At 38.7% G+C, this 11,510-nt stretch overlaps 1 protein-coding gene and 1 long non-coding RNA gene across 3 annotated transcripts in view; one reads left to right on the top strand and one right to left on the bottom strand.

The window, feature by feature from the left end:
• Positions 1–2,363: 2,363 nt before the first annotated feature.
• LOC107586694 (peroxisome biogenesis factor 2-like) lies at positions 2,364–8,158 on the bottom strand. The gene is made up of 2 exons (XM_016274143.1): positions 8,100–8,158; positions 2,364–3,554 (listed from the first exon to the last, which is right to left on the bottom strand). The coding sequence occupies exons 1-2, from the start codon at positions 8,101–8,103 to the stop codon at positions 2,620–2,622; spliced, it is 939 nt and encodes a 312-aa protein (XP_016129629.1). The 5' UTR covers positions 8,104–8,158; the 3' UTR covers positions 2,364–2,619.
• Positions 8,159–8,453: 295 nt separating this feature from the next.
• The window catches only part of LOC107586693 (uncharacterized), a 61,606-nt gene continuing 58,549 nt past the window's right edge, over positions 8,454–11,510 (top strand). For both annotated transcript variants that reach the window (XR_001609387.1, XR_001609388.1), the window contains exons 1-2: positions 8,454–8,550; positions 8,668–8,700. This is a non-coding gene — a long non-coding RNA (uncharacterized lncRNA). The remainder of the gene's footprint in view (positions 8,551–8,667; positions 8,701–11,510) is intronic.

Here is an 11,510-nt window from a genome sequence, read left to right as displayed (position 1 = left end):
CATTAATGAGGAAAAAAATTAACTTAAATGATTTTAGCAAATGGCTGCAATATAACAAAGAGTGAAAAATTTAAGGGGTTCTGAATACTTTCCGTACCCACTGTATATATACATATCTATGGTCTACATTTGATGTGGCGCGGCACGACACAACAATTCCCCGACAGAAAACTGCTGCTGCATTCTATTCATGACGTATTGACACAAATTTCAAATGATTTTTAACGGTTGCTTTGTCGCGTCCAGTGTACTAGACAGACTTTACCTGTTGCGGCGCAGACACGGTGTTACTCACCTATCGAGAAGAAACAAAGCAACCTCGGCGTCCGATCACAGGCCTTCCGCTCCTTGAGTTCTCTCCAGCGCTGGAAAGCTGATCCGATATTTACATGGGTCCTACTTCTTGCCTTAAAGGGGTACTATTATGCTCTTTTACAAAGTCTTGATTTTGTTTTGGGGGTGTACCAGAACAGGCTCTCATACTAGCTTGTTCGAAAAACACATGATTTTTCACACATTTTACATTGTTACAACACCTCTCTCCCCAGTCTGGCATGAACGGCTCGAATAGTTGTATCAACTGTATCAAATGAAATCCCGCCTTCTGAAATACGAAATGTGCTGTGATTGGTTAGCTGGGCCAGTGTGTGTTGTGATTGGCAGCACTCGGTGCCTGGTCGGGAAATGTCATACCCCTTACCATAGCTGCCTGCTGCAAGCTTCAGTGTAAATATTGCGTCAAAATCAAATCAATTTGAGCGCAATTTAAACCCGGATCATTGTAACCACTCTAAGTTTGTCTGCCTTGGGAAAGCTAGCGCGTATCCGACATAGTGATAATAACACTTGTTGCCTTTGCAGATCTTTTTTATGCTCAAACAGCAACATTACAGACTAACTAAAGTTGAAAAAGTGAAAAAGCATAATAGGACCCCTTTAAACTTTTGTTCCGCAGATGTTTTCCACTTTTGTTTTTTATCCGCCATCTCTCTTTCTGTCGCTCGGCTCGCTAATGTTCGTCCAGTGCACTGACCGCTCTCTCCTCCACATCATGAGTAGACACACCCCTTACTGCTGATTGGCTACAAGTTTGTTTTGCTAGTCGGCCCGAAGCAGTTTTCTAAAGTGTTTTTAAAAAATCGCTTACCCCACCTTTAAATATTATATACAAAATATATAGCTATCTGTATCTTCCTTTATTTTAAAACTTTAAATTAATGCTAACCATTAAACAAGTTACTATCAATAAATCAGTAGGGGAAGAATAATAAACTTAGAAAAAATTTATCTACATTATTTTTAAATAATGGTGATAATATATTCAGAAAATCCATTAATATAATTTAACAGCAAGCAAATGTCAAAATCTAATCTTACTGTTGCAACTACATAAATATATAATACAATATTTTATTGTGTCTGGTAGAGTGTTTTACAAGATTATATTTGGATGCTTTTGAAGTCATTAAACAAATGTATTTTGAAGGACAGATGTTCCCTGGACCCGATCTATGTGAAAAACAACAGAACCATATGTTGTGTATATTGTAAATTGGCAACCATTACCCAACATTTCCAGAACAGTGGTGGCAAATTCCTTTAATCCTATGAAACAAAACAAAGGGTATAAACATATGCTGTTGCACATTAAATATCTTTTGAACATTGTTAACCTAGTGCACAAGTAATCTTGGATAGTTTTGCATATAGTGAGAGCTACACTTCTTGGTGGTCCTGTTTATTTGACCATATGCATAATAACATCAACGAACCCACATGAGGGCAGACCGGTGTGCCATGTTCCCAATTTTCAGTTCTTTGTCATGGTGAACTTGAGAGCAACGATTACAAAAAATGACAAAATCTTGCAAACCACTAGACCCCTCGTGCCCAGAGAAGTGACTGATTGCCTTCACAATGGGCAATTAAAGCAATGTGGTCTGGGGGAAAAAAAAACCCTGAAGTGTGAGTTTCCAGCAGGACTGAGTCCATTTGGATGTGTTTGGCCTGAGGCATGGCTCACTGGAGAGAGTTAACAGCAGAATAAATACCCATCTTTGCAGTCATTATTAGGCTTAGAGCATAATATGCCCGAAACTTGCATCGGTCCTGCTCTGGTTTGTTACAGTTTACTGGGGTATTAAGAAGGGCCATGGAGATTATGATGGGATGTCTGTCAATCTGCATCCAACCCAACTACCCCCGGTGCTATCATGGCCTCTCCTTGATCTTGTGCAAATGTCTTCCTTCATAGGGGATGAGGGGAATTGGATCGTGCAGGCAGTTGAGCAAAGGCTTGTTTTGATGTTTATTCATTTGCTCAGCGCTCAATCCAAGAATGCAGAAAAGTGGACCTCTGATACACAGTTTCTATCAAACTTTAATGAGGCTGAATAAATTAGTGACACAAATGATGTTGTTTTAGAATTTTACATCATTAACTTTGTCTCTTTGTACAAAATTTTGCATATTTCATGGCAACAAATGCTCTCGTTTCAGAAGAAGGCACATGCTTTCATCAACCAATCTCTGTGAAAGACTGAAACGTTCAACTTGGTCTCAAGTTCTCCTGCCGTATGTGTATCCCAAGTTAATCAGAAAGCAGTTTGAGGCAAAGTCTCAACTCTGATGCAACTCTGTTCCTACATGAAGCCTGACTGGCTCTATCGTTCCAGTCTCTACGCCACATTTGGGGCAGGTAAAGCAGATGTCAGTGATCGTGTGGCTCTTGAGGCAGTAGTAGCAGAACACGTGTTTGCAGCCGGCTGAATGGGGCATTGTGGGCCACTCCCCGCAGACGGCACACTCGGTGCAGTGGGTCTCCTCCGAACCTTCCGTTCCTCTCAGTTCCTTCAGAGGGGAGAACAGAGCGGCGACACTGGCCTTCAGCTTCCACACGTTTATGAGAGGCAGCAGGAAGATGAGGAACTCAGCAAAGCCGTGCCACAACAGCTCCCGGTTTAAGAACTGGAAGTTTATGTCTCGTGGTCCCTGGGGTCCCCTGAAGACAGGCTGCACTCCCAGCAACCTTTCGGTAAGTGTTGGATAGGTTCCTCTTTGGAGGAACAGTAGGAAGTTGACCAGGCTGGCCACTTTGGTAAGGCCTGTCAAGATGCTGAGTACCTTGCGGGCCTTGCGTGCATTGGATTCTGCAGGGTGGTTGAGGAACAAGCTATGGGAGCGTTCTCTTAGCCACTTTTCGCCGACCGTCAGCAGAGCGAACCAAAACTTCTGTGGCCGGCTCATGGGTCGGTACTTCTGTCCCAGGATAAGAGCGTTCTTGTACCGGATATTGAGCAGTGATTGGCCCACGGTGGCACTGTTAGAGTAGACTGTGAACCTCCACAGAAGGAGCTGGAGAAGGGCCTTGAGTTCTGGTTCCACAGGGGTTAAGAGCCCAGGCTTGAAATGCTGGAAACATTGGGTGAACTGTGACCAAACAAGCTGTTCCAGTGCACCATCCAGTTCAAAAGCATCCAGCTGACTGATTCTCAAAACCCGAGATAAAGGGCTTGGGCCGGCCTTGGCGAAAGGCTTGTCACCTCCAGCTCCAGCTACAAGCAGAAGAAGCAAATGGTTATGCATTTTTGCATTTGAGTTTAAATCACTTTTCACATGTAAAACCCGTCCTAAATTCCCTTTTAGCTGTGCAGGGCAGAGGCACAGGAGGTCTTACGCTGTTCCCTCTTGAGATTCTGTCTGAGGACAAATCACATCACAGGAGATTATCCCAACAGCATAGGCTTGGAAAGGCAGTAAACATCCGCTATGTGGAACTACTTTACTTTGACGGCTTTTTATAAGGGATCTAAGAACTGTGACGTTTGCCAATTTTTCATGGAATGCATTTGTATCGGGCTGAGTTTATCTCTTTAAACGTGATGGCTAAAAAATGAGAGCCAGGAGCTGCGGTGACCATCTTTTAGCTTAGGACTGGATTTGGACAATATCTGAAATAAATTGGCTTATGAAAATTGCAAGAAGCATCTCCAAATCTTTAAGGAAAGTCTTTTTTCAATACTTCAGGTTCATCTGTGCCTAAAACCTTCACCCATTTAAGAATGAAACTTAAATGGACAATAAAAAAGGATGCAAGATGTTCATGAATCAGTTGAAAAATTATCTGCTTTAAACACATGTTGGAAACTGAAGTTACGCTCATTGTATAATCAGTCAAAACTTCCCCTTTTAGGCTGCAGATTATGTTTTGTACGTGTCAAGGTTTACAGACCAGTTCAATAGTTTCTCAGCTAAGGAAAAAATCCTTCACTGCACGGCAGCACTTGGCCAGGTGAGACAAATCATTGCGGCAGGCTACTCTGGGGATACGGCTTTTCCATGTTCTCGTCATAGGCTTTTATTGAGCAGTTTACAAGTTATGAATGAATATGTTTTATTTGAGAACATAATATTGACAGCGACCTATCAATAGTAATGTGACTATTGTCAAGGGCCTGTCAATAGTAATGTAATTATGATTTAGAGGATCACATAGATGTTAGCTCGAGCAAGTAAATAATCCTTCAGAAATCATTCTAATATGCTGATTTGGTGCTCAAATTATTATTATTTTTATTATTATCAATATTGAAAAGATTTGTGCTGCTTAATATTTTTATTGAAACCATGATACATTGTTTCAGGATTCTTTGATGAATAAAAAGCTAAAGAACAACATTTGAAATTATAAAATTATAAATGTATTTTCTATAAATTATGATCGATTTAATGCATCCTCGATAAAACTAATAATTTCTTTTAAAAAGAAAAATTCTTTTAAAAAGAAAAACATTTAAAAAGCATATTACATTATATCTGATTTAAATTAGATTTATTATCATTAAAATGATATAAAAATATACGTATTTGCCAAATATTTCAGTGCCTTTTATAAAAATGAAATCACATGCCAGAGGGGTTTTATTATCCTTTGCGTAAATGTGTCAATTTGTATTTCCAGTGGCAGACGAGGTGTCACTCAAAAAATCCTTTCTTAAACCTTCGCTTGCTTAGAAGTATCTGAATATTATTATGAACACTGATGGGTCTGTCAGTTTCTGAATTTTAAAGGTGATGTCATCCTGAAATGGGATTAGGACTGCTAAAATACCCATCCTGTGACCGTTCTAATTGTTCTACGTCTGTATCATAAAATATGAATGTCTGCAAAAGCACTTGGGGTTCAAGGTCTGGTCCTAATGTCTCATCAGACTGCCCCATTTCTAATTACCAATGAATCACAAACTTAACATCTAAGAAATAGCAGATAGATCTGACACAAAGATATTCTTCGCTAAATCTTGTTTGCACAAAATTTTTATTATTTAAAATAATTAATTGATTTTGTGAGTATGAAGGTGGAAGATTTAAAGCCTTAAGTACAGAGTTAGGCAGAAAAAAACAGCTTAAAACTCATGAAACATTTAAAGGCTGAGGCAGCAGGAACGACTGAAGAGAACAGTTATTAAATGAGAAAATTGTGAAGATGCATATATATATATATATATATATATGTGTGTGTGTGTGTGTGTATTATGTTATACTATTATATTTATGTACGTATATTATGTTACATTATAAGTTTAGGGTCAGTAAGAATTTTAAAAATACATATTATGGTGTACAGAGGGCAGTCAGGCTTTGCTGTGTCCACAAAGGATCTCCGCTTCAATACATTTGTCTTGTAATTTTTCATCACCTTTATGAGATGATGTATTTGCATAAAAACAGCATTTCATCTTTTTACGATAACCATTTTCTTCTATTTAAAAACACCATCCTTATTCCATGACACCACACCACAAACCACTGCCCTTAAAATCATGTTTATGTACGAGAATTGTTTTTCTTCTCACCCTCTTCCAGATTTGCCTTAGCAAGGCCATATAATGTAATAATAAAAGCCTCCCTGTTTATATGGAAGCAGCAGCTTGGTAAACATTTTACCCCCAAATGAAAGAAAGACTCAAGCTCAGTTTCAAACACATCTGCAAAACGACCCAACAATATAGTGTGCTTTTTAAATATGAATCCATTTAAATGCAACACTGGCACAAATCTATAGGCAACCTTTTGACCTGGGCTGAGATCATACTGCAGTCTGTCTTTAACTCCATTCATTATGTTAAGTGTGCTATGCGCCACTTAGAGCTCGATCAAATCCACAGCAATCAGCTGTCCTAATTCTGTACGATGACGGCATTTCTGATCACTCTAAAACTTCATACAAAAATTTACACTCTAAAGTCGGTAAAAACACATCCAATAATGTACTGTGTTCATTTGCACACTTGCGTGTATTTACAGTGTACTTACCTAAGAAAGTACTAGTAATATAGGGTAACTACATAGGTTAAGATGGGACTGCTATCAATATCAGGATTACTATTGACATGTTCTCTCAGACTCAAAGTACTTGCCAAATATATAATAACTAGACACTTTTGTCAATGTGCACTGCCTATAAAAATTAAGCATTTGAATGTACAGGGCTTTAACCGGAAAGCTGAAAATCCATGCATCTTATGTAATCGGCCAAATTCGTAATCAATGGCTGTGTTTACCTCTTTTGTAAAACGACAGTGCACTCGAAAAAAAAAAATAAAAATCAGTGACAAATAGCCATTGAAAACGTGGCCTAGCTAAAACAATAGTAGTCTGAATAAACAACTAGAAACAATAAGTATATTTGTAAACTGAATTTCAAAAATATGACCGCTCTATTATTTATAACCCTACTGAAATTTACAGTTGAATTTTCTAGGAAATGGAGCCCATCTTCAGGCTGCAAAATGCATGGGGAACATGCATATAAGGTTATATCAGCCAAGTCAAGGTCCTGACAAGCAGTCTTAAATGACAAATGCCTGACACCGGCACGGGCTATAAAACATGTTCTCCTGAGGCAGCCCACTGGAGGCTCAGGCCTACAGTCCTGCAACTGATAAGCTGGGTCACAGAGTCACCTTGGGCTTAGCATTACAAGGTGGCAGGCCATGATATTCCTGCAGCGACTGGACAATTTGGAATCTGGAGATTTTTAGGAAGCCTGTGGTTACGTGACCTTGCTTTTGACATTCTGTCCGCGTTTGCATCTTTGGGGCAAGTCGGAGAAGACCTTACATCTATTTATTTAAACAACAACATATTTTATGCGCCACTTAGAGCTCGATCAAATCCACAGCAATCAGCTGTCCTAATTCTGTACGATGACGGCATTTCTGATCACTCTAAAACTTCATACAAAAATGTACACTCTAAAGTCAGTAAAAACACATCCAATAATGTACTGTGTTCATTTGCACACATGCATGTATTTACAGTGTACTTACCTAAGAAAGTACTAGTAATATAGGGTAACTACATAGGTTAAGATGAGGTTCAGGGTTACAGTAGTAGCTAGTAAATAAAAGAAACAAAAATCATGCCTCCATGCTTTGATTGGCTGATCATGCTGTTGACAAGCTAATGTTATTTTATGATGGTCTAACAGGTGTGCAAATAGACCTGAATGGGTCAAAGTGGTGAAAATGAACAAACTAATTACAAAGTAAACAACTACCCCACTCTGACATCAACACATCTGGTCAAGACCAAATATAAATGAACTGGGAATTACCGGAAACACCAAATGATCTGTGAGCTTGAGGTTTGAGTATCTGATGAATAAATGACCTGAAAAGGTGACCATTATTATATCCTAATAATATATTATAAAGTTGACAATTATAATATCACAATCACAGTTGGTAATAAATAGATTAAAAAAGAAATATACTTAATATTGTTGTTACTGTATTATTATTAGAAATATTAATATTCTTACGTAAAACAAACGTGATGAGATCTAATGCAACATGGTTAATAACAAGAATGCTATTGTTAACATAAACAATAAAATTATACAACAAAATAATAATATATTAGTTTCTTGTCGCGTATTATGCATCGATAACACGCACAAACCTAGTGTTAGATTGACTGGGGAGAAACCGATGCTCTGTCCTGCATTAAACTAAATGCAACTTGATACAGAGTGCTTTCTCACAATGTCTGGTTAACTGAGATTTGACAAGAGCAAATAAGTGTAGTATAATTACCCATGATAAGACTGACAGTCCACGGTCGGACTCGGTCGGAACTGAGGCGCTATTCTTCCTCTTTTTCCGGGTTATCTCGGTTAACCCCTCCTTGAAGCAGATGAGCCAATTGCAAATTGCATTTTCTCTGCACCCTTGATCACATGCATCCAATCGCAATATCTGATTGAGCGAGGCAAAATCGCATCGCGCTGTGCATGTGGGAGAGGCGTTGCTTCACGCAAGTCTTCATGCGTTGGCGTCTGCACAATAAACCTCCCAATCAAAATCGATAGAGCTGTTCTACAGCATGTTTTAACCAATCGCTATCAAGCAGGGGCGGGCTCTAATGAGCAGCACGCGTTCAAGCACGGAGATTGTTTGTAACAGAGGCATAAGGGGAGAAAAGATGTGAATCGCTCACACTCATAAATGAGCATTAAGACGACATAGTAACACGGTTTACTAAAATGTAAAGCATTTGCTTCAAGTTTACATTTTGTTTTCTTTGGAAAACGTCGTGTCAAATGTGCAGCTGCTCTGTTAAATGCTCTCCGCACCTGCATAGTTCACCTTTTGTGTTTCACAGAAGAAAGAAAGACCGGTTTGAAACAACGTGACGGTGAGTAAATGATGACAGACTTTCACTTTTGGGTGAACTATCCCTTAAATGTTTTTTTGTATAATGTCCTTGTTAACAAAACTGTGGTTTACAAGAGAGGAACTTGAACTACAATAGTCTGGCACACATAGAGACTATATAGAATCTGTTCATCTGGAAGTGTAGACACTGTATTGACTGTTGATCAGCTTTTCAAAAGCTATTTTGTTTGTACACAAGATTGCTGATTATTGTGTATAGGACAGTATTCACACTCTCATATGGCCTTTTAAAGTCCTCGAGGTTTAGGTTTCATGAAGATAATAATTTGAAACCTCTTGTGGATTCTTCACCATTTATGGATACTGTGTTTATTGCTGAAAGAATGTTACAGAGTTTGAATTCAACAATTCATCACTGCACGCATGTTATGTGTGTAGCAAATAAGGACAGCTGACCTTTTCCCAGAAGAGACACATTAAGATTACTAATCATTTCTGCGGTAATAGGGACAACATGATCTGTAGCTCTCTAGGTGAACATTCGCATTACCTTCCTCAATATGCACTAACTGCTATTTAGTATGTGCGCCGCTAATAGATATTTTAATAATTCATCAGTATGTATTGTAAATTATTAAACTCCCTGTATGGTCATTGGTGCTGTTGAACCAAACCTAGTTTAAAGCCATTCATCCTGACAGAAGTAAGATTGATAATTTAGGTTAAACGTAGGTGGGTTGTAAGTCTATGTGTCATGCAACAAATAACATGCATTTGGTTAATATTTAGACTAAAGTCAATATAAGCTGTTATCACTGCAAATGGCCCCTAAAATTACAGTGAACAGTAAACGCCACTCAGTTTACAGAGGAGTTCATTAGCTAGACCACACAATATTGATGCCGGGGTAGCATATGAACTCCATTTCTATTCGTCTATGTTTTCCAGAACTCTGCTGTCCCAGAGGCATATTATGCTGTTGTCCCTTGACTGCAGTAACCATTGTTCTAATGTACATAATTAGCAATTGAATAGATTCAGAGCATTAAAAGCTGCTTATTTGCCACTTGCAATGTAAAGAATGCTTTGAACCTGGTAATATGAGCTCCAAATGCACCGATTGAATGGTTGCAATATATAACCAGATTTATTAACCCATTTCATAGGTTTGTAATTGTTTTGAAATAATGGGCTTTTCAAAGTATACGGCTGCTTATTGCTATCACTTTATGCATAGACATGATTAAAAGGAATGTTCCAAACAGTCGTAGTTTGAAACGCACATAGTGTTGTTATTTTTTTTAATGGTTTCAGCTATATCCACTTGAAATTACGTGAACTTATAGCCATGTTGTTGTGTTTTATCAGCATGCAACATAAGCCTAATCAACCCCAGCAACCTTGTGATAAGCTTAGCTTATGGCCAAAAGGTCTTCAACCTGGAGCAGATGTTCCAAAGCTTATATCAAAGCTCAAGCTAAAGTGTTCGTTTAGACAGATTGGATTTGCAGAGGTGTGGAGGAGTTGGAGATGTTGGCTTTGTGATTTCGGCAGGATTTGGACCATCAGCGGACATGCCTGGAGGATGACAGTAGCTGTCTGCGAGCTGAGATCCAGGAGCTGAAAACTGACTTTAGACCCCTCACATAAGTGATCCATCGTGCTCAACACATGCTGGGCCTGGATGTGAGTCACATGCCTATATTCCCTTGCCTCGTTCTCTCGCTCACTCACTCGCTCGCTCACACGCTCTCCATTTTCTCCCTCACCCCAAAGTCATGGGACGGTCCCTCATTCATTTTTCAAAACTCATTTTCCGCCCTTGAGCTCAGGATTTTTAATTCTGGCTTCACCTTGACTGGTGGCCTTTGGGCATGAGGGATCAACGGAGCCGGGCTTTGATCCAGCACGCCGGCATGGGACTCATTTCCAGCTCTGCCACACTGATGCGACTCAGTGGGTTCGACTTGACCTCGTGGCTCCTCTGGGCCCCTCTGGCCGCAGTCGACGAGACCCAGCTCCCTCCTCATCTCCATCCTGAACACCTCCAATAACTCGTTCTAATCAAACCGCTCTGCTCTCCGCAGCCCTGCCTTTGATCTGCATAATATGCCTCCTCCACCTCTTCATCTCCCTTCTCCGTTTATCACATCATGTGTGAATGCAGAACATCAGTGAAATGTTGTAGAAGGTTAGTATAAATGTTCACGTACAGCAGGTCTAGTGAAAATGGGTTGAAGGTCTGTTCAGATAGCAAACATCAGGAAAAAAAATGCAAATAGCAAAATGCAACTAACCAGATGCTTCAACATATTTAGCATATAAAAATTGTTTTATGTTTATATTTTAATTTTAACGGGCAGACAAAACATTGTTTTATTGTTTTTAAGGATGTGAGTCCAGTAATACTTGAGAGACAGCTTGCAGTTCTTGGTGATGTTAACACAATACAAAAAAATTAATTATGATATAACCATAATATAATTCATTCATTCATTTACTACTACTACTACTAATTTAGGTAAATTATTATTAATAGAAAATGTCATAATTTACATTTTATTCATTAATTTATTTAGTCTAATATTTGTGACCCTGGACCACAAAACTAGTCATAAGTAGCACAGGTGTATTTGTAGCAATAACCAAAAATACATTGTATGGGTCAAAATGATCGATTTTTGTTTTATGCTAAAAATCAATATTAAGTAAAGATCATATTCCATCAAGATATTTTGTAAATTTCTACCGTAAATATATCAAAACTTAATATTTGACTAGTAATATGCATTGATAAGGACATAATTTGGACAACCTTGAAGGCGATTT

This window comes from Sinocyclocheilus grahami, unplaced genomic scaffold, assembly GCF_001515645.1.
Source record: "Sinocyclocheilus grahami isolate Dianchi unplaced genomic scaffold, SAMN03320097.WGS_v1.1 scaffold85.1, whole genome shotgun sequence".
Taxonomy (NCBI): Eukaryota; Metazoa; Chordata; class Actinopteri; order Cypriniformes; family Cyprinidae; genus Sinocyclocheilus; species Sinocyclocheilus grahami.
Note: the sequence above shows the minus strand (reverse complement) of the source record. Positions and strands in the feature narration are given on the sequence as shown.